General features: G+C 43.3%; 1 protein-coding gene across 4 annotated transcripts in view; it reads left to right on the forward strand.

Annotated features, from left to right (window-relative positions):
* sh3pxd2aa (SH3 and PX domains 2Aa) overlaps nt 1-24,767 on the forward strand; it is a 145,659-nt gene extending 120,892 nt beyond the window's left edge. For 3 of the 4 annotated variants that reach the window (XM_047365066.1, XM_047365067.1, XM_047365068.1), the window contains 6 exons: nt 9,376-9,459; nt 12,940-13,057; nt 15,414-15,817; nt 16,172-16,221; nt 16,375-16,494; nt 17,831-24,767. In XM_047365066.1, the coding sequence (XP_047221022.1) occupies nt 9,376-9,459; nt 12,940-13,057; nt 15,414-15,817; nt 16,172-16,221; nt 16,375-16,494; nt 17,831-19,837 (2,783 nt within the window). In that variant the 3' untranslated portion in view covers nt 19,838-24,767. Of the gene's footprint in view, nt 1-9,375; nt 9,460-12,939; nt 13,058-15,413; nt 15,818-15,950; nt 15,966-16,171; nt 16,222-16,374; nt 16,495-17,830 lie in introns of all 4 variants that reach the window. The other variant, XM_047365064.1, reaches the window with a different exon arrangement.
* The last annotated feature ends 1,780 nt before the right edge of the window (nt 24,768-26,547 follow it).

The raw sequence follows: 26,547 nt of genomic DNA on the forward strand, positions 1-26,547 counted from the left end.
CTTTTTCTCTTTATTTTAATTCATACGTGTTTTATTTTGAAAAGGTTTATTTTTGAAAGAGGAAGTGTGGATCCTCTCCTATAGCTTACTTCCTGGTTAAATGAAAAGCTCCACCCATACATGTGTGCACCGAGTCTGGCTGTAGTTGGCCCTTCTGATCAGAGCTTGGAGCAGAGAGAATGTTTCAGGAAAAAGTGTTACATTGAAAACGGAGCAGAGAGGTGGTGATATTCTACCGTGCTAAACTTGAACAGCATCTTGGCTAGGTTTTATTTGCTGATTCAGAAACATATACAAGGGTTGGACAATGAAACTGAAACACCTGGTTTTAGACCACAATAATTTATTAGTATAGTCTAGGGCCGAGCCGGGGTCCCACCCTGGAGCCAGGCCTGGGGTCGGGACTCGTCGGAGAGCGCCTGGTGGCCAGGTTGCTCCTCACGGGACCCGGCCGGGCCAAGCCCGAACGAGAGACGCGAGGCCATCCTCCAGTGGGCCCACCACCTGCAGGGGGAACCGTGAGGGACCGGTGCAAAGAGGATTGGGTGGCGGACGAAGGTGGAGACCTCAACGGCCCGATCCCCGGATGCTTAGGCTGGCTCTAGGGACGTGGAATGTCACCTCGCTAGGGGGGGAAGGAGTCTGAGCTTGTGCGGGAGGTCGAGAGATATCAACTAGAAATAGTCGGGCTCGCCTCCACGCACAGCGTGGGCTCTGGAACCCATCTCCTTGAGAGGGGTTGGACTCTCTTCTACTCTGGAGTGGCCCACGGGGAGAGGCGGCGGGCTGGTGTGGGTTTGCTTGTTGCCCCCCAGCTCAGCCGTCTCGTGTTTGGGTTTACCCCAGTGGATGAGAGGGTTGTATCCCTGCGCCTTCGGGTTGGGGAGAGGTCTCTGACTATCATTTCAGCCTACGGGCCGAGTGGTAGTGCAGAGTACCCTGCCTTCTTGGCGTCCCTGTCGGGGGTGCTGGATAGTGCCCCTCCCGGGGACTCCATTATTCTGCTGGGGGACTTCAACGCCCACGTTGGGAACGACAGTGACACCTGGAGAGGCGTGATTTGGAGGAATGGCCTCCCCGATCTGAATCCGAGTGGTGTTTTGTTATTGGACTTCTGTGCTAGTCACGGATTGTCCATAACGAACACCATGTTCAAACATAAGGGTGTCCATCAGTGCACTTGGCACCAGGACACCCTAGGCAGGAGGTCGATGATCGACTTTGTTGTCGTATCATCAGACCTTCGGCCGCATGTTTTGGACACTCGGGTGAAGAGAGGGGCTGAGCTGTCCACTCACCTGGTGGTGAGTTGGATCCGCTGGAGGAGGAGAAAGCCGGACAGACTCGGCAGGCCCAAGCGCATAGTGAGGGTCTGCTGGGAACGCCTGGCGGAGCCCTCGGCCAGGGATGTATTCAACTCCCACCTCCGGGAGAGCTTCGACCAGATCCCGGGGAATGTTGGAGACATAGAGTCCAAGTGGACCATGTTCTCTGCATCTATTGTCGATGCTGCTGCCCATAGCTGTGGCTGTAAGGTCTGCGGTGCCTGTCGTGGCGGCAATCCCAGAACCCGGTGGTGGACACCGGCAGTAAGGGATGCTGTTAAGCTGAAGAAGGAGTCCTATCGGCTGTGGTTGGCTTGTGGGACTCCTGAGGCGGCTGACGGGTACCGTGAGGCCAAGCGTGCTGCGGCCCGGGCTGTGGCAGAGGCAAAAACTCGGGCCTGGGAAGAGTTCGGTGAGGCCATGGAGAAGGACTACCGGTTGGCCTCGAAGCGATTCTGGCAAACCGTCCGACGCCTCAGGAGGGGGAAGCAGTGCTTTGCCAACACTGTTTATAGTGGGGGTGGGAGACTGCTGACCTCGACTGAGGACATTATCGGGCGGTGGAAGGAGTACTTCGAGGATCTCCTCAATCCTGCCATCACGCATTCCGTGGTGGAAACAGAGGCTAGGGACTCGGGGTTGGACTCTTTCATCACCCAGGCTGAAGTCTCCGAGGTGGTTAAAAAGCTCCGCGGTGGCAAGGCTTCGGGGGTGGATGAGATCCGCCCTGAGTACCTCAAGTCTCTGGATGTTGTAGGGCTGTCATGGTTGACACGCCTCTTCAACATTGCGTGGCGGTCGGGGACAGTGCCTCTGGACTGGCAGACTGGGGTGGTGGTCCCCCTTTATAAGAAGGGGGACCGGAGGGTGTGTTCCAACTACAGGGGGATCACACTCCTCAGCCTCCCTGGTAAGGCCTACGCCAGGGTATTGGAGAGGAGAGTCCGACCGATAGTCGAACCTCGGCTTCAGGAGGAACAGTGTGGTTTTCGTCCCAGCCGTGGAACACTGGACCAGCTCTATACCCTCTACAGGGTGCTCGAGGGTTCATGGGAGTTTGCCCAACCGGTTCACATGTGTTTTGTGGACCTGGAGAAGGCATTCGACTGTGTCCCTCGTGATGCCCTGTGGGGGGTGCTCCAGGAGTATGGAACCGGGGGCCCTTTATTAGGGGCCATCCGGTCCCTGTACGAGCGGAGCAGGAGTTTGGTCCGCATTGCCGGCACTAAGTCGGACCTGTTCCCAGTGCATGTTGGACTCCGGCAGGGCTGCCCTTTGTCACCGGTCCTGTTCATAACTTTTATGGACAGGATTTCTAGACGCAGCCAAGGGCCGGAGGGGGTCTGGTTTGGGGACCAGTGGATTTCGTCTCTTCTTTTTGCGGATGACGTGGTCCTGCTGGCCCCCTCTAGCCAAGACCTACAGCATGCGCTGTGGCGGTTCGCAGCCGAGTGTGAAGCGGCTGGGATGAGGATCAGCTCCTCCAAGTCAGAGGCCATGGTACTCGACCGGAAAAGGGTGGCTTGTCCTCTTCAGGTTGGAGGGGAGTTCCTGCCTCAAGTGGAGGAGTTTAAGTATCTCGGGGTCTTGTTCACGAGTGAGGGAAGAATGGAGCGGGAGATCGACAGACGGATCGGTGCAGCTGCCACAGTAATGGGGGCGCTGTGCCGGTCCATTGTGGTGAAGAGAGAGCTGAGCCGAAAAGCAAAGCTCTCAATTTACTGGTCGGTCTACGTTCCTACCCTCACCTATGGCCATGAACTTTGGGTCATGACCGAAAGAACGAGATCACGGATACAAGCGGCTGAAATGAGCTTCCTCCGTAGGGTGGCCGGGCACTCCCTTAGAGATAGGGTGAGGAGCTCGGCCATCCGGGAGGGGCTTGGAGTAGAGCCGCTGCTCCTCCACATCGAGAGGAGCCAGTTGAGGTGGCTCGGGAATCTATACCGGATGCCTCCTGGACGCCTTCCTCGGGAGGTGTTCCAGGCACGTCCCACCGGGAGGAGGCTCAGGGGACGGCCTAGGACACGCTGGAGGGACTATGTCTCTCGGCTGGCCTGGGAACGCCTTGGGCTCCCCCTGGAGGAACTGGAGGAGGTGTCTGGAGAGAGGGACGTCTGGGCGTCTCTGCTGAGTCTGCTGCCCCCGCAACCCGGTCCTGGATAAGCGGAAGACGACGAACGAACGAGTCTAGGGCCTCCTTTTGCGGCCAATACAGCGTCAATTTGTCTTGGGAATGACATATACAAGTCCTGCACAGTGGTCAGAGGGATTTTAAGCCATTCTTCTTGCAGGATAGTGGCCAGGTCACTACGTGATACTGGTGGAGGAAAACGTTTCCTGACTCGTTCCTCCAAAACACCCCAAAGTGGCTTAATAAAATTTAGATCTGGTGACTGTGCAGGCCATGGGAGATGTTCAACTTCACTTTCATGTTCATCAAACCAATCTTTCACCAGTCTTGCTGTGTGTATTGGTGCATTGTCATCCTGATACACGGCACCGCCTTCAGGATACAATGTTTGAACCATTGGATGCACATGGTCCTCAAGAATGGTTCGGTAGTCCTTGGCAGTGACGCGCCCATCTAGCACAAGTATTGGGCCAAGGGAATGCCATGATATGGCGGCCCAAACCATCACTCTGGGCATGCAACAGTCTGGGTGGTACGCTTCTCTGGGGCTTCTCCACACCGTACCTCTCCAGGATGTGGGGAAAACAGTAAAGGTGGACTCATCAGAGAACAATACATGTTTCACATTGTCCACAGCCCAAGATTTGCGCTCCTTGCACCATTGAAATGGATGTTTGGCATTGGCATGAGTGACCAAAGGTTTGGCTATAGCAGCCTGGCCGTGTATATTGACCCTGTGGAGCTCCCGACGGACAGTTCTGGTGGAAACAGGAGAGTTGAGGTGCACATTTAATTCTGCCGTGATTTGGGGAGCCATGGTTTTATGTTTTTTGGATACAATCTGGGTTAGCACCCGAACATCCCTTTCAGACAGCTTCCTCTTGCGTCCACAGTTAATCCTGTTGGATGTGGTTCGTCCTTCTTGGTGGTATGCTGACATTACCCTGGATACCGTGGCTCTTGATACATCACAAAGACTTGCTGTCTTGGTCACAGATGCGCCAGCAAGACGTGCACCAACAATTTGTCCTCTTTTGAACTCTGGTATGTTACCCATAATGTTGCATACATTTCAATATTTTGAGCAAAGCTGTGCTCTTACCCTGCTAATTGAACCTTCACACTCTGCTCTTACTGGTGCAATGTGCAATCAATGAAGACTGGCTACCAGGCTGGTCCAATTTAGCCATGAAACCTCCCACACTAAAATGACAGGTGTTTCAGGTTCATTGTCCAACCCGTCTGTGGACCGAAGAACTATCTCCTGAAGGAGATGGCGAGCCAGAACCCAAAACTGTGATTGGAGAACAGCATTCTTCCATCATTGTTGGATCTACAAAGTGGTAACCACTCAACTACCACCAGAACGGAGACACTGATCGACCAGAAGAACTAATTGAAATAGACCATTTGACTATGACTACTAACTATTGAGCTCAGACTGAACGAAAGGATTTGGGAATATTTTTGTAAATGTTAACATTAGAGTTGCCGGCTTAAGTTGTAAACGTTAATATCTTTGCTGTTTTTTGGTTCGAAGTAATAATATTGTTCTTACACATTCCATGTCTTCGGCTGTTCCCTCACATTGCATATTCTTATTTGCAATACCTCTTTGCGAACCTAGACATTGGTCCATAACGCTCCCACTTAAGGTCCCTAGCTTTAAGTAACGGGTTACATCAGACCAATACAGCATTAATTTTTCATAGATTGTTTTATAACAGTTATGGTTTAAAAGCCATGGACTGGCACTCCAAAATGTGTAGAAATGTGGGGGCAGAATCGATTTAAAATGAAATGTACCAATCCCAACTCCTGACTGCAGGGCAAGGAAAGCGTCCTTTGAAAATAGGCTGTGACAGTTTGATGGTGGTTGTGCTGTAAAACTGAATTGAAACCAGTTTTACTTTGGTACTTTACATTGGTAATTTACTTTTACTACAGTAGCGTGTCTGCTCCATTCAGACTTAAAAATGGTGAGTAATCAACAGTTGTTGTTACTTTAATCTGTATCCAAGACCATAAATGCTAAAAAAAATATTTTTACCTTAGCTATTTTAAACAGGCAGGGTTAAGAAGGTTTCTCTCTCCCAGTTTCTGTGGAAACGCTGCAAGTGGAACTCCTTGCTTTCTTAATTAGGTATTTTTGTCATGTAATAAAAATATGAACTTCAGAAGAGTATTAACTGAGAGATAAATGTTTTACATCCTTGCACCACAAAGCTCCAACTTTAGTTCAGGGTCCATCCAAAAACACCTACCTTCCTTCCAGAGTTGTTTTCTGGGTATGTTTCTATTTGCTTTCTATCTGATTGTTCCTGGTTCCTCTAGTGGAAATGCAGGGGAGAGAAAAGCTAGTCGGGAAAACTAGCCTGGGTTCTGAAAAGGTTCCTCCTACAGTGGAAACCCCCCCCCCCCGTACTCTCATCTGACCGAAGCACACTGTTCCAGTTAAAATGCCAGTAGCATTTAGCAAACTCAGCCTGATTGAATTTGTAAAATTAAAAGGCTTTATCCATTAAAAGGACTAGTTGGGATGTAGATAGTGTTAAATGGTTGTTATAGAGACACGGTGTCTTTTGCTGCAGGTCTCCCTACGTATTTTTTCTGTAGGATATGTTAGGGGTTTTCCAATTTTGTTTATAACTCCTTTTTATAATGCAGGATTTTGGCCCTGAAATACATGTACTCAAATCAAAGGTTGGATTTAAAAAAATGTTTTTCTGTGTGAGATTAGGTTGCTGTAATATAAAATATTTATTTTACGGCTTTTCACACATTTTACCAGGGCGTGTCTATTTCCTAGATGGTAAATATAGCCTACCTTGGCTTGAGGTTTTCCATCAGGCTTCAAAATCTTCAAATCTATCTCCGTTAATTATGGCCAATGAAAGCCCAAAGAATAAAGCTGAGAAACACATCCTATCTGTTTAGCCTTCCTGTTATTTCCTATGGTCAATTTTGTTCCAGAAGATGGACCTAAAATGCTTCCGTTTTCAAGGCAGATCTGCCTCTACCATCTTTAAGTTAAAGCTGACTTTTCTTCACTCAGTAAAATCCTCCTTTCCTGAAATACGCATGTATCTCGTGTGAACTGGCCACAAAAAACCCCACGATGCTGGATTATAGAGAGTTCCACTTAATAGGAAAAGCTGAAAACTTTCATTCTCTGGTCAAAAGATAAAGTTATTATTAACTGTACTTTGAATTTATGTTCTGGTAATAATCTAATGCTAGACAGAAATGAATGAAAATAGAAGGTGAAAGCTGAGTCAAATCCCACCAAATAATGATGCAAAGCCTCATCTAAGGTACAGCTATCAGACCCATAATTGACGCTGAACTGAATCAATTCTCTACTTAATCTTATCCAGGTAATACCTCCACTTCTGGTGCCCCAGTGTTTGCACACATCGTCACTTCTCTTTCCTGATCCTTCTTCCTCAGATACCTGTCTCCCCTTACATTTAAATATCTCCATGTGGTCTGTAACCTAATCCTGCTGATGGCCGGCCCGCTGGAGAGAAACCGACAGGCACAGCTCTACTGAAATTACCTCGAAATAACATTTCCTCTCTGTGCCTGAGCTGATATTTCAATTAGGAGGTCAACAGGAGCAAGGAGGAGCTCAGAGGGATTGCTGCTGATGCAGAGAGGAACAGGAAGAAAGAGGAGATGACAAGTACAAGAAACAAAAGATAGGACGGATACTAAGAAAGAGGAACACTTGGTAGATAAGAGAGGGCAGGAGACGAGACGCTGAGAACCAAAGAAGGAATTACATTTCCACAGTTCCGACTTAAAAGACAAATGTTTTCTCCATCTGCTTTTCTTCTCACTTATGTTTGTTCTTCATGTGCCCTCAGAGAAGGGTCAGATTTAATCACTTTACAACTCCTGCTGGATTACACAGGCTATAGGTCAAGAGTTCATGGCACTGTTCATTAGAAATACCATTTAATTACAGCCAAAATGTTCGCTCCGCCACTTCTTTCCACATCGAACTTAAGCAACAACCTCATTGTTGCAACCAAAGTCCCGGATGTCTATTTTTCTCTAGGTTCATCCGGCCATCTCAAAACACTAACATACTTGAACTCTGCTAAGCAGTTCGAGCTGGTTTGAAAATCCGTGATCTTGGAGGCTGCGGTGTCCAGGGTTTCTTTATCTTTCATGCTCTCCTGCAAATTGGCCTCAAAGGAGGGGTTAGAGTATAAGCAATTCCAGCACCCAGATGCGAGAAGATATTGCAAGACAAGGTATCTTGCCCAGACTACAGAACCCATACCCTCAGACCTGGTTTCAGAATGGGAAACCTTTCTGGAGCTATTTCCAGTGAAGAGGAGTTGACATTGAGTGTCTGGTGGTTGAACCTTGACTCCTCAAACTCTGCTGGGCAAAAAAGTCACCTCCAAAAGAAGCCACCAACTACTGGTAAGAGAAGTTTGGGTTGGGTGTGAGCTGGTTTCTGTTAGAGGGCCTGGGTGTGGTAATTACTCCTATCTTAAACTGTAGTCAGACGTTCACCTCTGCTTGACAGGACTGTTTAAATCAGTTGCCAAGTACATAAAGCAAGATGTTGAATAACTGGATTGAGATCTTGTGAATAAGCCTATTGACAGATCTTAGGCCAACTATAACGATTAGCATCTACACAGCAGAACAAACACATTGCAGACAATAATGATGTTAGCGCACAGCTTCAGTTAATACAGCTCGAAACCACCAATCAGGCTTGAAATCTGGGTGTAGTGATGGACTCAGACCTGAACCTTCAGAGGAACATAAAGACAGTAACAAGGTCGGCCTTCTATCACCTAAAGAACATCTCCAGGATTAAAGGACTAATGTCTCAGCAGGACCTTGAAAAACTAATTCATGCGTTCATCTTTAGTAGAATTGATTACTGCAACGGTGTCTTCACAGGTCTGCCTAAAAAGTCAATCAGACAGCTGCAGTTGATCCAGAACGCTGCTGCCCGCGTCCTCACTAGAACTAAGAAAGTGGAGCACATCAGCCTGGTTCTAAAGTCCCTACACTGGCTCCCTGTAGCTCCGAGAATAGACTTTAAAATACTTCTGTCTATAAATCACTGAATGGCTTAGTACCAGAATACATCACAGACTTGTTGTCAGTGTATCAACCACCCAGACCTCTCAGGTCTTCTGGCTCAAATCTACTCTGCAGAACCAGAACCAGAACCAAACATGGAGAAGCAGCTTTTAGTTCTTATGCTCCACTAATCTGTAAGAAATTCCCAGAAAACTATAAAAGCGCTGAAACACTGTTGCTTTAAATCAAGATAAAAAACGTATTTGTTTAGAATGGCCTTTGACTGTGCCGTCTAAACGTTATTAGTTAAGTTTTCAGTCCAACTTTCCTTTCATTTTTTTATGAATTATTTTATCATACATTTGTTTTTTTGTTTTTTTATTATCATCTTATCATTTTAATTATTTTCATTCTCTAATTATTTGTGTTTGTTAATGATTTAATTACCTTTATGGCACTGTAATGTACTTTACCTATAATGTCTCTTTTTCTTTTTTTTGTGTACCACACTATGTATTGTCTTGCTACTGAAATGTGCTATATAAATAAACTTGCCTTGCCTTGATGTTCTGCCAGAGAAATCATTCAGATTTAGATCAAATTTACATGGTATGTGTCCACTATAACCAATGATCGGTGTGAAAAGTTTATGTAATCAAAATGCATAAAAATGTGCTTTATATATCCTGAAGTCCACGAAATAAGTCTTGGTTTGTTATGCATGAAAAAGAAATCCTTCATTTTTATGTTTGAAGCTGTTTTCAAGTTTCTTTTTTCACTTTGCCTAACTAAGCTTCTTATACTAACCACTTATTTACTTTTTTCTTTTTTTGCCTTTTGGTTGCTGCTGCTCATCATCAGTAACTAAGAGAAGAAAGGCTCATCTGAAGAGGCTGGACCGCCGCTGGACACTCGGTGGTATAGTTAACCGCCAGCAGAGTAGAGGTGAACATACTTACACAATCCTCACATAAAAACCTGCACAAAACAGCAGCAAATCAACTAAGACAGGGACTCATTGGAGACGCAAATGAAACTGGATTTCACTAGTGATAAAGTCATACATATTCAGTTATAGATCCCTATTGGGAAAAGCCAAACCAGTGAATCTTTAAAATATATGGCTCAACCAGGAACAGTGCGATAAGACTTTTTCCAAAAGATAAAAAGAAGATGTTTGCTGAATGTTTTGTGAAACTTTTACTAGACTTTATATCAGAAACATCAGAGTTTAAAAAAGTCTGTGGCTCAAAAACACAAGGCTCGCTGTCGAGCCGACCAAGCTGCACGTTACCACGGCGATGCGGTCTCTGTTGTCCTCCTTGAGACCGTGAAACTGCTCCACTCGGCTTCGTAGAGACAGCGTCTCTGCAGGGAATTCTCTGGAACACAGTTTGCTTCTGCAGGCCTCAGAGAGAAAATCAGGCAATGCTTGTACCTTAATTATTCTCGTTCTTGAATGAATACCGGATACACATACAGTGATACATTCGTACTTAACTTGTGTACATGATCGCGTGGTCTTATGACACCCTTGGATCCAGTTGAAGAGCTACAGTATGTCTGTTTGCCAGCATAGAGACATTAGCGTGCTGGGTCTCTCTGTCCAGGTCCCGCATAGAAGAGGTCGGTTACTTGGGAAGGTGGGGGTTTTATACGGGCGGTGGCATCATGGGAAGTCCGCTGGAAGTCGGTTAATGCAATTTATTTTGAAAGTTCCAGAAGAGTTTGTACCGCATCTTTCATGTTGTATCCATGGCTGTGGGTCCCAACACTGCAGATTGTTAGCATTGAGCCTGATCTCATGAAATCTTCATTATGCTGTAACATTTTCAGAAACTTTTTAATTGTTAAAGATTTTACGCATAATATTTTATCTCCATGGCTACAGTTAAAACATAATATATTGCTACTAGTTATTGTTTTTGATAGCGACCGTTTGTCTGATGAAAAGAGTAGGGGTGTGTGAACCCTGAGTCCAGTCTATAACAGACAGGAATCACCATAGCAACCAGTGACCCAGCATTTTCTCAGTCTGTGGTTCTTACTTTACTCAGCAGCTTTTTTCTTATATTAAATCCCTCATAACTACACCACATACCCTGTTTAATTTCAGCAAATGTCTTCTTTGTGGCTCAAATTGATTGATTTGAATATTTAGTGGGAGGCTCTGCATGATTAACTTGAAATTACAGAAAAAAAAAAATCAGAATTAGACTATTCTCTTTGTCAAAGTGTCTTTTTGTACAAAGTGTTTTAACAAAACTTAGACCAGACTCCATATTTGAAATATTTGTCTTAGTTTGTCCCAAGTCTGTTACTGTTTTGATGAATTAATTCAGCATCTTTCATATCTTTTTGTGATGCTTCCAAAGTCAGACTTACTAGTAATGATCAATAGTTGTTGATCAATAGTTTTCTGGGCTTCCTGGATGTGACATAAACATTATTTTAGATCTGCAGAAGATCTAAAAAGTTACTGCATCTTTTTGATGTGATCAACCTTAGCAGTTCTTCAGTCTGGTCTGCAAGACGCTTACCTCACCAGATGTGTCTCCTCAGAACTGCGAGTCTTGGCCCAGAAATGATCTTATGGAAAAGTGTTAAAGTGGGGCTGCAGTCAAATCAGGAGACTGGTTTTAATCACACCAACCTCAGCCCCTGAAGAGCCTCTGAAATGAGTCACCAGGGTAGCTGTCGCCACCAGAGAATGAGACCATTAAACCTTTTAGGAGCCCTTCTTCTTGAATTCCACCTCGTTTTAAACTTTACTGGGTACCAGTTCAGCTAAAACTCCACTACTGCTCAAACTCATCCTGCTTCCCTTTCAGTTATTCAAACATGCTGAGTGATTCAACATTTTTATACTGGTCACATTTTTAACTCTGCCTCACTGAAAGTTAGGGTGCTGTACAATCAAAACACCCATTGATGAAAGGAAGAAGAACTTTAGAAAAGCATAAACGTCAGGATCAGACCAAAAGGAGGAATGGTTTGTTTTGGACCTCTATACATCTGGACTAGAGATGGCTGGAAAACTAGTTTGATTTGCAAGGAGGTGGCATGTTTAGAACAGTCACCTCAGAACAAGTTGTGGCATCAGGAGTGAAGCGAAATGGTAAATGAACTGAATTTCTATAGTGCTTTTCTAGTCATACTGGGCACAAGAAGCCCTTTGCACTAGAGCCACATTCACCCAACTGCACTGGCTAATGGACAAACATTCATACACCGATTCACAGATCGGTAGGCAACGTGGGGTTAAGTGCCTTGCCCAGGGGTACATCAACATGTGACAGGAGGAAGCTGGAATTCAACCCGAAACGTTCGGATGGCGAGACGACCATGTATCCCACAGTTGCCCACAAATGTTAGAGAAGTTAGTGAAGACCACCAAAAACAGAGGATACCTACAAGAAGCTTAATTGTCCTAATTATTAGGGTTGACCTAATCAGGCCATCCCTATCTATTTCTAATAACAGAAAGTAGTTCTTCAGTATATAGGATTTTTGTTTGAAATGACTAAACGTCTCCAGTTTGAGGCACCTGTGCTCAGTCACACAGCCAGATAAGGCTATCTCCACCTCTCCAAACAATGAATCAATCTCAGCAGGGCTGCTCTCCTTTGTCTGTTTGTGTTTGAGTCTTATTAAAGACATTAAACCCCTAATTTGATTTACACAATCTCGCTGACCAGCTACTTCTCTCACTGAGCTCTTGCTGCAGTGCTGTGGCTCATGGGCATGAAAACAACTGCTGATCTAATTAATACACTTGACCAAATGGATCTTTCATCTTTTATCTGAGCCTTTGGGTAATAAAATCAGAGATTATATTTGTTTATTAATGCTCAGATTATAGTGGAAGCTCCAGACTCTTCCAGAATAAATGCATTTCCTCTCTTTGTGTTTAACGATCTAGTTTCCTCCAGCCATCTAAGGTTACGTTCTCTCTGGTGTACTGAAGATATTTGCTGTTCACATTTCATTTCGAAACAGCATATCTAATACAGCCCCCAGTTGTTCCATCTATTTATGAGAGGCTTGGTTTGACCAGTATTTCTTTTGCCTGGTCTCCAGAAAATCCAAACCCTCCTTATGCTCTCCATGAAACCCATGGAGGGATTTCCTTATTTTTCAGGGTCTTTGAGGGTAATCAGAGTGACAGGGATGTTCAGAGAGGGAAGACAGATTTTAGCCCAAATGTCTTCTGTAAAAGAATCCTTATGTAGGGCCACAACTTGAAGACAAATATCCTCTGTGCAACAGGGTGCACAGAACTTAAATCAGCTAGCAGAAATGAGCAACTATCAGGACAGTTCAAGCAGCAGAGGAAGCTTTTAATGAAGGTCGCTCTTGCCATTTCTCCTCCAAAGAAGAAATGTTTTATTCTTGTTTTGACTCTTTACCCTTCTTCATCAACAGAGGAGAAATATTTGACTGTCCAGCCGTACACTAGCCAAGGGGCAGATGAAGTGAGTTTTGAGAAAGGGGTCACAGTGGAGGTAATCCAGAAGAACCTGGAGGGCTGGTGGTACATCAGGTGAGTCAACAGACTTGTCTGAAGGAGAGTCTTTCTTTAAACTGGGTTCAAAGTGAGTCCTCAAAGACCAACCAGCCTTTTGTTGTCTTTCATCGTGTTGAAGTGATGTTCTTCTGTGACCTGGTGAGCATCCCATTGAGAATATCTGACGTGTGTGTTTGCACATACATGTTGTGTGCTCTGAAGCAGTGTTTGTTTCTTCCATTCCTGTGGGTCTTTAAAAGTGGAGCTCCACTGGTCCTCAAGCTAGCAAATATTTCATAATATATACATTCATTAATAACAAATGTCATGTAGTAATTTTGTTGGGATTTTGTTGAGAGTTGTATTATTTTATTATTTCCTTGCCCTCCTTAAAGCCATTTACACAAATGTATATTTTTATTTTATTATTAATTCTGCATAAATATATTTCTTTAGTTTTTCTCTTTACTTATTTGCCACCAAGTCATATACACGGTCATCTTGGGGCACTTTAAGCTTTTTCGCAGCTAAAATCTTTTACTGTGAAAGAATTGGGAGAAAATCTTTGGTAAACCACCAGACTGTTGACCCTCTCACTATCAATTCAGGATTATTAAGCCGCACTAGAAACTTTGCATAAATTTGTGCATTTTACCTGTTCTTGCAGCTGACTTCTTATCTGTTGCCTTTTTTTGTTCCTCAGCCATGAGCTCTTTGACTGCAGTTTTCTTTTCCTCAGCTTCTTTTTAAAGTTTAAACCTGATAATAAGGTTGTTAATGCCAGAGCTTACTTGCTGAGGGCAGATATATATGTTGGATCTTACATTAACAAATCTATATTTATATTGGAAAAATTATTGGTGCGCCTGCTTTTAATGCTTTGGACAACCATTTTGCCAAAAAGAACAGCACTTCAGTCAGTTCTTAACTCCAGTCCTCAAGTGCCACTTTCCTGCTACGTTTAGATGCATTCCTGCTCCAACACACATGAATCAAAATGCTGAATTACCTCCTTGTCATGTCAGTAGGTTTTGCAAAGGCCTAATCATTAACTATTCATGTGATTCAGGTGTGTTGGTGGTGTTGGAGTGCTGGTCCAAACATTGTAGGGCAGTGGCACTTAAGGGCTGGTGTTGAAGATCCCTGCTCTTGAACAACCCAATGATGACACATTTTCAGTTTTCTGGTATAATCAACCTGTTTTTTATTTATCTCATGTGCTCCTAAAAGGCTGCCCAAGCTTTTGGAAGAGAAGCAGGGCCACAGCATCACAGATCCTCCACCATGCTTATCAGCAGGCTGAGTGCTGCATATTCTTTATTTGCGTCGCACAGTCTGATTTGACCAAAGCACACAGTTTTAATTAAAATCAGTCAGTCAGTCAGTCATTTTCTACTGCTAATTCCATAGTGGGTCACGGGGAAGCTGGTGCCTATCTCCAGCAGTCTATGGGCGAGAGGCGGAGTACACCCTGGACAGGTCGCCAGTCCATCGCAGGGCAACACACAAACAACCATGCACACACTCATTCATACACCTAAGGGCAATTTAGAGAGACCAATCAACCTAACAGGCATGTCTTTGGACTGTGAGAGGAAGCCAGAGTACCCAGTGAGAACCCACGCATGCAACATGTAAACTCCATGCAGAAAGACCCCCAGCCGGGAATTGAACCCAGGACCTTCTTGCTGCAACGCTACCAACTGCGCCACCGTGCAGCCCAGTAAATCAGTGTAGAGTTTAGTGAAATTGATGCTTATGTTTGAGGTAGTAGGACAGAAAATGTTTCCCGACATGCATCAGCCAGCTGTCATTTACAGTTGATTGCATCTAAAGGTTGATAACACAGTCTCTGGGATGCAAAGATGTCACTCTATGCTGCATTTCTCTAACAGTGAGCTTTAGGAGTTTTCTGATCTGCCTTACCGTCCTCCTTACTGTGTGTGGTAGCCTCTGTTTGTCACAGTCCCAGTTGGTTTAAACATTGTAATTATTAGTCTGATCGTAATCGTTTTCTTGTGGTCATGTCCTGACCTATCAAGATCAACACGTCTTCCTTGCTTCAATGGCATGTTCGCCTCTCTTTCCCATTTTGAAGTGTGGCTAAAAGAAATGTGCCTCTTTATCATTAATTATTTATATCTCAGAGCGACAGAAAGTTATTGATTAATAATTTATATCTCCTAGAAAGTCTGATCAGTTAAAAAATAAAGCATAAATTGCTAAATTGCTTTGGTTTCATACATTTATAGCAGTTCTTTGGAATCCCAAACCCTGTGGAAGACACCGTGTTTGGTTTGATCCATCAGTGATGTGTATAAAGATTGAAAAATAGAAAACAATCAGCAAGATATGACATAAAAAGATTTTACTGGGTCTGTTTCACCAACAGATATTTAGGAAAGGAGGGATGGGCCCCGGCCTCCTACTTGAAGAAACTTAAAGATGACTTCTCACCTCGTAAGAAGACACTGACGGGCCCTGTGGAGATCATCGGAAACATAATGGAGATCAGCAACCTGCTGCAGAAGAAATCTGTCAGCGAGAAGGACATCCAGACAGATGGAGAGGGAAGCAACACACCGGAACGCCACATCACCAAGAGTGAAATCAGCCTGCCCATGCCTTATAACTCAGAAATCAACGCCGAGACAGGCAGAAGGCTAAGCGCTGGTCGTGACACGAACAGTCCCTGTCTGGGAATAGCTGCGAGTTCTGCTCTGAGTGAGAATAAAGGCAGAGGAGAACCCGGGTCGCCTGCTGTGGCACGAGTGGCTCCACACAGAGTGGAAATTGGTAAGGATTTGTTGGGAACTCTGAAGCTGATTTAGCTTTTTTACATCAGGGAAGAAAACAGTACATCATCTGCCGTACAATGAGGACACTGGTTTGTTTTTTGTTGGTAAAATATGTCATCTTTTTTGTGTAGGCTTCGAAGCTGTAGGTAAGACTGACTGGTTTTGTATGAAATGATTGTGATGAATTGAATTATTTTTGCCATTCTAACCTGCTTGGAGATCTAACATAAGGATTTTAGTTTGTGAGAGCTTTCTTTCACAAACTAAGACTCATGTGTGAAGTTTTTGTTGCCAGATTTTATTGTTGCTCCGTTACTCTGATCAGACTGAGAGGATTTATTGTGTTCTTCAGGGTCTCCAAATCTGAGGCAAAAACCACCCCCAAGAAGAGAAGCCAACTTGGTGAGACAAACCACAAACTTACTGCTGACTAAAAAGTTATAAGTCGTGATTTTTTTCCTTAAATGCAAATAATTTTCATTTTATACATGTTATAACACTTATAATACATGATTGCATGTTGATTGAGTCCATCTCCTCTACCTTCCTTCTCAGGGTCTCCAGTTACCCAAGCCTCCAGAGCCCCCTGCTGTGGAAGCAGAGTATTACACCATAGCAGATTTTCAGTCCTCCATCTCCGATGGCATCAGTTTCCATGGAGGACAAAAGGCTGATGTAAGAGGACAGATGCAGAGTGCTGCTGCAGAGATGAGAGAGGGCTGATTGCATATGTATGTCAGCGGAGTGCGACCTTGAGACATGTTTAAATGAGATCATGTGGAGAGGTTTCTCTGCAGAGACTCAGGCATAAAGATAAAAACATCATTGAAGATACCTTAAGGGGGTTTCATGGGGAACTGGTGATCATAAACAAGACATTAAACATCATGGGAATCATTTGTGGAAGCAATTTATCAGCATTTAACTGGATTTTGGAGCTGCCACTAAAACTTTTTTTTCTTGATCTACCAATTCATGTTTAGATTATTACATTTTCTATATGTTATATATTTTATTTTTACAGAAAACTTTTTTGGGTCCTACAAATGGAATGTAAACAATATTTTGAAAAAAATAAAATTTGCCCTTATTTGTGTACTATATATAGAAAAGAAAGGTCTGACTTTTCAAAATGTCAGATATTATGAGACTGAACTGCTAATAAAAAAGGGTCTCAGTCCAATCAGAATACAAATACGGAGGTAAGATGACCAGTTTTTGCACCTTTTAGTTAAAATATAGCAATAGGGACCAACCCTATAATGGCTTGTATTTATAGTGGCTTGTTTGTAACACACGCAGGCGGCGACGGGCAACTTGTTCTGCCTCAGGTAATCAACAGCTTAAAAAAAAATTAGGATAGGTTTTTTTTTCTTCCTGGCTCCTTGGTAGCCCTTCGGTCAATCACTTTAGTTTCTCACCATGCTGCTGTTCTTCACAACACCGGCAGAACGTTCAAACCTTAGTTTATCGTTGGGTAACTGGCAGTAGTCTCATACTTTAGACCACTTTAAAAACTTTTATAACCCAGTTTATTTAAAAGTAGGCCAGGCAGAACCAGCCATTGACTGGAGCCAAAATCAGCTGAGGCAGACACAGAAAGACATGCTGTAGGCTACACAGCGGCGATTCTCCTTAAACATCAATTTGGAGAACAGCTGTTACAAAGATCAAAATAAAAAAGATAAAACCCTAAACAATTTTTGCCTAATAAGAGTTATTGTCGGCAAATCAATTTAACATCATTGATTACGTTTAAGAATCGTTTAAGCCCCTTTTGATTCAAAAGCATAAGACATGCATGTGTGGGATGAAACATCAGTGTTTTGTTTATTTCTTTTAATACTAACCATACAATTCCTTGTATGTCCAAAAACGTACTTGGCAATAAAGCTTTTCTGATTCTGATTCTGATTCTGATTCTGATAAAACACTGTTTAATTTAAGCACAGCCTAAATTAAATGCGTGTTACTTTGACCCTATTAACATGAGCATTTGTTTGTTGTGTAGGTGATAGAGAAGAACCCAGGAGGTTGGTGGTATGTGCAGATCGGAGAGTTGGAAGGTTGGGCCCCCTGCTCGTACATCGACAAGCGCAAGAAGCCCAACCTCAGCAGACGGAGCAGCACTCTCACTCGACCCAAAGTTCCTCCACCAGCTCCCCCAGTCAAAAAACAAGACTCTGAGGAGGCCCCCCAACCTCTTAACCCTGCCTCCAAAGCCACAGAGCAGCCCAGCAGGCCTGTGTATGAGGAGCCAGAATACGATATTCCCGCAGTCGGATGCGAAGGCGAATCTAACAGTGAGTTTCTGAAGAACGAGCGCTCCCAAGAGGTAAAGACCAGCAATGTGGTAACTGAAAAGTACCACAGCTCCCCTCCGTCAAGTAAAGCTTCGCCTCCAGTCTGCAAAGCATCCCCTGTTTTCCCTCATCGGAGAACCTCGTTCAGGTCTGTAGAGGAGGTCAGCAAAGCGGAGTGCATCTATGAGAACGATGGCTTCAAGCTGAGCAGTGGCATTGAAGGAACCAGAGTTAAAGGTTCCAGTGAACCCAGTTCCCCAAGGAGCTACCATTCCTCAACAGTCCCACGGAAACCCTCTGGATCTTCCCCTCTAGCTGGTTTACCCAGGAAAACTATAACGCCAGAGATGAGCCGAAGAAGCCAGACACTCGGCAGACATGCAGACACGAGGTCTCAGGACAACAGCCCTCACTTATCATCAGATGGTATAGGTCCAAAGAAAAGTCCAGCCCTTAAACGAGATGTGGCACTAGGAATTGGTCAGAGCCCTTCCACCAGACCCAAGCCTTCTGTCAGACCTAAACCCCTCCTGACCAAGTCGGAACCCCAGAGCCCTGAAAGAATGGACATCAGCTCTCTGAGACGACAGCTGAGGCCTACCAGTCAGTATCGACATAACCTCAAATCGACTCGTGGAGACGACTCTGAGACAGCTTCTATTATCTCCTCAGAGGGCTCTATGTGTTCACACAGTACATCCGATTTGTCTTCTGTATACTCTAAAGGGAGCCGAGGGGACTCAGACGTGGAAGGACCCACCTTGTACCGCTCTGTAGATGTCTACAAGAAGATCCAGGACTCGGAGATCAGCTTTCCGGCAGGGGTAGATGTCGAGGTTTTGGAGAAGCAGGAGAGTGGTTGGTGGTACGTCCGTTGGTGCTCAGAGGAGGGTTGGGCTCCCTCATACTACCTTGAACCTGTCAAGAAGGTGGGTGACGCCAGTGTGTTGGAGTCAAATGGACGTAGAAACAGTGGGAAGAAGTCCAATAGCCTGGAGAAGAATGAGCAGCATGTTTTGGCACTGAATAACATCAACATTCAGAGTCTGACCCAGCAGCATCAAGGATTGAGGGGGAATTCTCCACCCATTCCCTCCAAGCCCCCTGGAGGTTTCTCAAAGCCCTCAGGATTGGTTAATGGAGGTGTACGAATGAGAAACGGGGTACGGCAGGTGGCGGTCAGGCCCCAGTCTGTTTTTGTCACCACTTCACAGACATCTAAGGATTCCCACTACATGACTAGTTCCTTAAGGAGAAATGAGTCCCTCGGCAGAAGCGATCACTACAGCTCCGGTTCTGCCACTCTTGGAGTTCGCAGAAATGCCTCTTTTAGTACTGTACGGCCGCATGTCGTTGTTGAGAGCCAGACGAGACCAGTTGAGCGCTCCGGTCTAGGGTGCTCAGGAAGCTCCTTTAGCACCAACAATGTCCCAGACGCCCTGAGCAGAGCAAGCCAGCGCAATGGGATTCCAGTGTCCACTGTGCGCCCCAAGCCCATCGAGAAGAGCCAGCTTATACACAACAACCTCGGCAGGGACGTGTACATATCCATCGCAGACTACCGTGGCGATGAGGAGACTATGGGTTTCACTGAAGGAACATGTCTGGAAGTGCTGGAGAGAAACCCCAATGGATGGTGGTACTGCCAGGTGCAGGACAGCCGGCTTCCCCGAAAGGGCTGGGTCCCATCTAATTACCTGGAGCGCAAAAAATAAAACTCAGAGCTTCATCACAGTCCCCCTATATGATGTCTCCACGGAGTTAGGGCCATCAGTCTCTAAGAATGTTATCCACAATCTCCCTTAAGCAATATGTCCTTGAAAATGTAAACTTATGAAAAGCCGGAGAAGATATTAGGGGATGCTTTTTAGTGATGGTTCACAAATAATTTTTCAGAGAATGAGAGAGAAAAGACCTAAAACTGAACACGTCTGAACCAGGAAGACTGACGTTGACGTATGAAGGCAGAGCAAAAACCTCTTAGAGAGGTCTGGATTCTGCAGAAGCCAAGAAGGAATAGTGGCTTTGCTGATTATGATGGCGAATAAGTGCCTTTTGTGTTTGATCAACTGATGGCAGAACTTTGAATCAACCAAATCTTTTTTTAAGAGTGCCATAGTCCTGCGAAGACCACCAAGAGTATTACCATTGCCGGTTCAGAACTTTACTATCAAGTCCAAACAACATGCAAAGTTTTCGTCCTGATTCCAGTTACTATCCAAATGGATAGACTGAAGAACAGAGATTGAAGATGGTAACTGAATATCCTTCTTTGTGTCTGTTTCATCGTCGCGCTTCGATGCAGGTCTTCCTCTGAGAATTATTTCTGCCGTCTTGAAACATCTGTTTGAAGTTCAAACTAACTCTGAAAAAACAAAAATGGAGGAAAAACCTACATACGATTGCACAAATTGGCATAAACTGTTGCTTACATTTCTCAAAGATGTGATAATACTGAAACGTGTGTATTTAGGGACAAATATGGAAAAACTTGAAATAACAGTTGGATATTTTATTTGAAACTTGGTTGCCTTTGAGACCAAAATCCAAGTCAAACCGATTGGCTTACAAAGATTTTAGAGTTTTAACTCCTGGAAATATTTTTCCTGTATGTATTTTGTTTTTTGTGCGTAAAATAAAGCTGCTGCTGTTGCTGCAACATGTTGAATAAATGCTGGAAGCACGGTGAAATAAATGAATCCCAGGGACACTCTCAAAATATGTTGAAACCAAAGAGATAAAGTTTTTCATTGGCAAATGAACATTTTCTATATTATCTGTTATTTATGGTAAAAAAAAGAAAGAGACATTTAATTAAATGTTTGAAATTAGGTTTTTAAACTGAACAAATGTCTTTTTCTGTTCCTGGAAGCACTTGACATGTTTTCACAAAATTATAGAACTAAAGAAATATTATATAAACATAATATTAGATACTGCTGTCCATTACAGTTCTTAGAATTTAAGAGCTTATATTCACATTTAAAAGATCCTAAAATCCTGTAAATAAAATTGTGCAATTATGGAAAAACTGTATCAAATTATTTCCCCACAATACATCACATTCAGAGTTATAATTGAACTTTCAGACTTCTCATTGACTGATGTTCAAGACTGCTGAAATAGACACAGTTTAGGCTCTATGTGTATTTTGTTATGTTTCTGGACAGTATCATAATCTTTAACTGCTCAAAGTCTATTTTAACAAAACCATACCAGTTTTTTCTTTGCTCTGTGATTGCACTACGGCAATAACGAGGAACGAAGTGGTGCTGTTTTGTGAAATTAGTGCACTTTAAATACTTTTTATGGTGCATTAATGCAAAGATGCAGTAAATACTCAGCATATTATTTATTCAGAATTATTTGTCATTGTTATTTAAATTTACAGCTCAAACTCTGATGTGTAAGTCAGCTGTTTTTGTGCAATTGGCAAAACAGAGTCCTCATGTGGAGGTTGAGAGGTACTACAAGATGATTTGCTCCCTCAGTGCAAGAATAAAATGTGCTGCTGGTCAGTGAGTATCTCTAAGAAATTTCATTATAGTTTTTTATCACAGTGCAGCTAAATTTACCTAAATAAGTTGTTACTATGTAATTTGTATCAGGGAATAATTTATTTTTTTTATTTCTGTATGCTTTGTGCTGCAACTTTAGCAAATCACGAGCACTTCCTTCATCTTTATTGGCCTTTACATAATGCCTGATTGTAAGCATATTTATTTTTTTAATTTTACATAATTTAACAATCAGCATATTCACCCACTGGATCTCTCATCCTTATAATTATCTTGGTCTCTGCCTCAATCAGAGTTTAAATATCCTCAAGGCTTTTTTACAAGGGATGGAAGGATGGATGGATGGATAGATGGATGGATGGATGGACTTGCAGGAATGAGGGCACTGCTTCTGTCTGGGTATGGTGCCACAAGTATTTATGAATTATGAACATTCTGTCCATTACAACCATAGACCTCAGGGTCTTTATTTGGATTTTATGTGATAGACCCACACAGTGAAGCATAACTGTAAAGTAGAAGGAGGTTAATGTATAGAGTCTGAGTCCTCGATGCTTCTGTCGTGGATCCGGTTCCTGACTTCAGGCCATTCGTTACATGTCTTTCCCTTTCCTTCCCCTTCTTCCTGCCGAGCTCCTAATGATTAAGAGTTTCCAGCTCCACAAAATATAAAAAAAGAATCTGAAAAGTTTAAAGCAAATTTGCCCACTATTGCAATACATTTCTGGCCTAGTTGTTTTTCCAAAATAGCTTAAGCTCTGTCAGATTGGAAGGAGTGCATCTTTGATCAGCACTTTTCAAGTCTTGGTCCAGATTTTCCAATGGATTTAGGTCTGGACTTTGACTAGGCCATTTTAACACATGAATTTGATCTAAACCACCCTATTGTAGCTCTGGCTCGATGTGTGGGGTTATACTGCTAGAAGGTGAAGCTTCACCCAGTGTTGAGTCTTTAACAGCTTATACTAACAGATTTTCTTCTAGAACCACCCTGTATCTAACTCTGTCACCATGGCATGATGCTGCCACCACCGTGTTTCATGATTGGAATGATGTGTTCAGGATGATGTAGTTTATTTTCTGGCACACAGTGAGTTTTGTATGCAAGTCAACAATCTGGACTTGGTTTCATCTGAGTGAGCACCTTCTTCCACTTGTTTGTCCCTCCTTTGTTGAGAGAAAACTGTAAATAAAACCTATTATGGCTTTCTGTCAACAATTCAACACTATTGTCACTCATCCATGGAACTCAGATTTGTAGAGTGCAAGACTAATAGTTGTCCTGTCATCACCTGAACGTTAAATCTCTGTAGCTTCTCAGAGTTCTCTGAATAATGCTCTCCTGGCCCAGCCTGTCGATTTAGCTGTGTTCAAAGCTTGGGATATTGTTTCAGAACCTAACTCGGCTTTAAACCTCTCCACATCTTTCTCCCTGAGCTGTCTGCTGCGTTTCTTGGTCTTCATGATGCTGTTTGTTCTTCAACAAACCTCTGAGGCCAGAAACGGAACATCTCCATTTACACTGATAGTAAATTACACACAGAAAGACTCTAATCTCTTGATTAGAAGACTTCTGAAAGCAATTTATTGCACTGGACATTATTTATTTGTATCAAATTAAAGGTTGCTGAGTACACAAGCACGCCACACTTTTTAGATTAACATTTTTATTTGTAAAAACATGTGAAAGACATGCATCATTTTCCATGCATGGGGCCATAAAACCATACAATCAAAGCACTACGTTTTGTTCGTCTGTTACATGAAATCCCAAATAAATACATTCAAGTTTGTGGGTGTAAGTTGAAAAAAATGTAGAAACCTACAGGAGTGTGAAAACGTTTGGAAGTTAATGTACAGGGAAGAGACCCGAGAGCAGACCCAGAACTCACTGGTGGGAACACATATTTACCCTGTGGCCTGGGAATGGCTAAGAATCCTCCCTGAGGAGTCAGAAATTGTTCCTAATACCTCTGCAATATCAACCCAGATAAATTTGGCTGAAATTCATACAATAAACCTGAAACTATACTTTGAGGGTTTTTTGGACCTTTAACTGAGACCAGAGTGAGGATGCTGATTTGTCCCTTAATGACGTAGGCATTATGTAAATGTGTTGAATCACTTTAGCTCATGCTATGACTGTATTTCGCTTTGTTTGATTGCTCTGAACCTTTGTTCAAGGGAATCTTTCTGTACCAAATCGACATTTGTTTGTGCAGCATTTATCTACACTTTGGATTCCTTTTTTTTTCTGTGTTTTTTTGTCAAATGTTGAAATGTACCCGTGAGGATATGTGCAATAGACAGAAACGGCCCCACAGATGTAAAAACATCTGCTGGGAATCGACGTCCTGGATCAACCCGCCAGTGTTGAGCTTGTTGTCGTCGTCGCTGACGTCTGTCTGAGTGAGGCCCTGAAAAACATCAGACCAAAGCAGGAACAGGAGGTTCTCTGCTATAACCTACTCATCCACTCTTGAGTCACATCACATCCATCTGCCTCTCCACACTCGAAGAACCACGGGCATCGTCTTCAGGGGGCCCTCAGCGGCCCTGCATTGAGCTGTCACGTTTGTGCCTGAATGAAGTTTTGATATTTTTTTGTGTGTTGTTTTTTTTTCACCCTTGGGAGCATGTCCTCTCTCTCAACCTGCAGGAATGTCTCTGCTGACATTTACCCCCCCTCGCTGTCAGACACAGTCAGCCCTCCTCGCTGCCGTTTACTGCAGTAAAGGTGACATTTGGAAGTGTAGGTGATGGAGCGTTCGGTGACGTCACCTCTAGAGTCTTGGCGGTAAACAAGAGACCTGAGAGACAAATCCTCCTCCAGGCCATTTCAGTTCAATCCATCAACTTCCAGGATGTTCACCAAACAGGAAAATCTGTTATTTTTCTCAGCGCAGAGCCCCTAGCTGGCTGCGCTGATGTGCTACAGGTCAGTGCACACAGCTCTTTGCCTTGTTAGGGACTAGAAATCCTTCAATTCGAATACTTTGAGTCAAAAATAAGGAATAAATCTGCTGCTGAGAGTTAAATGAAAAGCTTGGAACCACTCTCAAAACCTTGCAGTTAATGTTGAAGATGTCCTTGATGCAAAATGTTTAGCAGGTGCATCCTGGAAAGCTTAGAGCCCCCAGAATTTAAAAGTTTAACTTTAAAAATAAATTCAATTATGTCTAAAGGTTAACATCTTGTATAAGTATAAATTTGCAGCATCACAGTGGGAAAACAGCTCATTTACTGTTATTCTGCACAGTAAAATGCTTCAGTTTCACTATAGAAGCTCAGAAATGGTAAAATAGTTTATGCTTCATGGGCTAACCGTGTTCCAGGTGCAAGGTAGTGGGATTTGTTTTATTGTGCATTCCCATATGGAAAAATTACCTGGAAAGCTTGTAAAATAAGTAGTTTGTCAGTGTTCCACTTGGATGTTGGACCTCGAATTTGGGAATGATTTCAAATTGAATTTAACTACATTACAGCAAAATGTTCTAAGGTCTGAGTTATAAACATCATGCGAAACGCCTGTAAAATTAGAGGTTTGTCAAACCAAATTTGGCCATGTTCCAGTTAAAAGCTGGAAAACTGGAAGGATTTGTTAACAGTGTGTTCCATTTCCGATAAATGAACAGGAACACGTCCAGTGTCAGAATTCACAGTTTGCAAAGTTGGAATCCTGTCTGTACTCTGCTTGACTTGGAAGTCAAAATTCTAATTTGGGAATCACATCAGACTCAAATCAATAATGTTCCAGTTGGAAGTTGGAAATCCGGTGGAATTTGGTACTGGTGTGTTTCGTTTTCCATGGATGTTGGGATTTTTGAGTTCCAAGTTGGAAGAATTAACTTAAACACCCCTGAAGTCTGAATTCCATTTCTTCTCTGCTTTCTTTGAAAACTGGAATAACCTCACACACAACCTCAACTAGGTTCCAGTGGGGAGCTGAAAAAGTTGTGGGATTTCCTCTCCAGGAGACGTGGGAATCTTTGAGTTTCAAAGTTGTTTCAACTTGAAATCTCAGACGTTTGTCAGCCTAAGGTTATTCCCAGATCTGATATGATCCTGGATGTTACGAGTCCTCAGTACAAATAGAATTGTTGTCAGGAAGATACATTGCTTAAAAAAACATGCTTGGTTGATTATTAATATGAAATTAGGCTAAAATATTAAGACAGGTCAGCATCCCGTATTGTTTACATTGCGTTAGAAAAACATTAGAGAAGAACTGAGCTCAATGTTTACTTTTAAGCAAATTTTCCTGCAAATTTCCATTTTACACTTTTTAAAACTTCCATTCTACAATGTTTTTATAAATATATATATATAAAAAAAATGTCTCATTAAAACCCACGTTTCCTGCAGCGCTCCTGTGGCCTTTTCTTGAATTCATGGATATTTCAGATCTAACAGTCTTCATGTCTTGCAACAAACCCCACTGAACTTGTTTTCCAGCTGCCTAAGTCACCCTGTTCTTGGTGTCTGTGATTCCTTCAGTCTGATGTGGGATATAAAGGAGAAATAGGAAAGGTGTGAAGCTGTTTTGTAGAGAACTCAGGATCATTCAGGAACATACTTTTATCCAAGTGTCTCTCAGCAGCGGCATCGTTTTTTTTAACAGAATTTGTGCAACAAAGTTGCTCTGACAATGTTGTTGCAATCAGGCGTGATGAGGATCTGTTGTTTTTTCCAGCCTCATCCTAAAGCTCTGCTTTACAAATTGCTCCAAATTATCCCTGACTCCTATTTTATTCACATAAAAATGGCTTGAAGAGCCTTCGCCCATCCTCTCCTCCTTCCCACACACAGCTAAGCTTCCTCCTCCCAATGAAATGTCCTGGTGGTCTCAGTGAATGTTATGTGTATTTTAAGCAGGGTGAGCTAGATTTAGTGCAGGTTTGTTCAGG

The sequence above is a fragment of the Girardinichthys multiradiatus genome, chromosome 5 (assembly GCF_021462225.1).
Source record: "Girardinichthys multiradiatus isolate DD_20200921_A chromosome 5, DD_fGirMul_XY1, whole genome shotgun sequence".
Classification (NCBI taxonomy): domain Eukaryota; kingdom Metazoa; phylum Chordata; class Actinopteri; order Cyprinodontiformes; family Goodeidae; genus Girardinichthys; species Girardinichthys multiradiatus.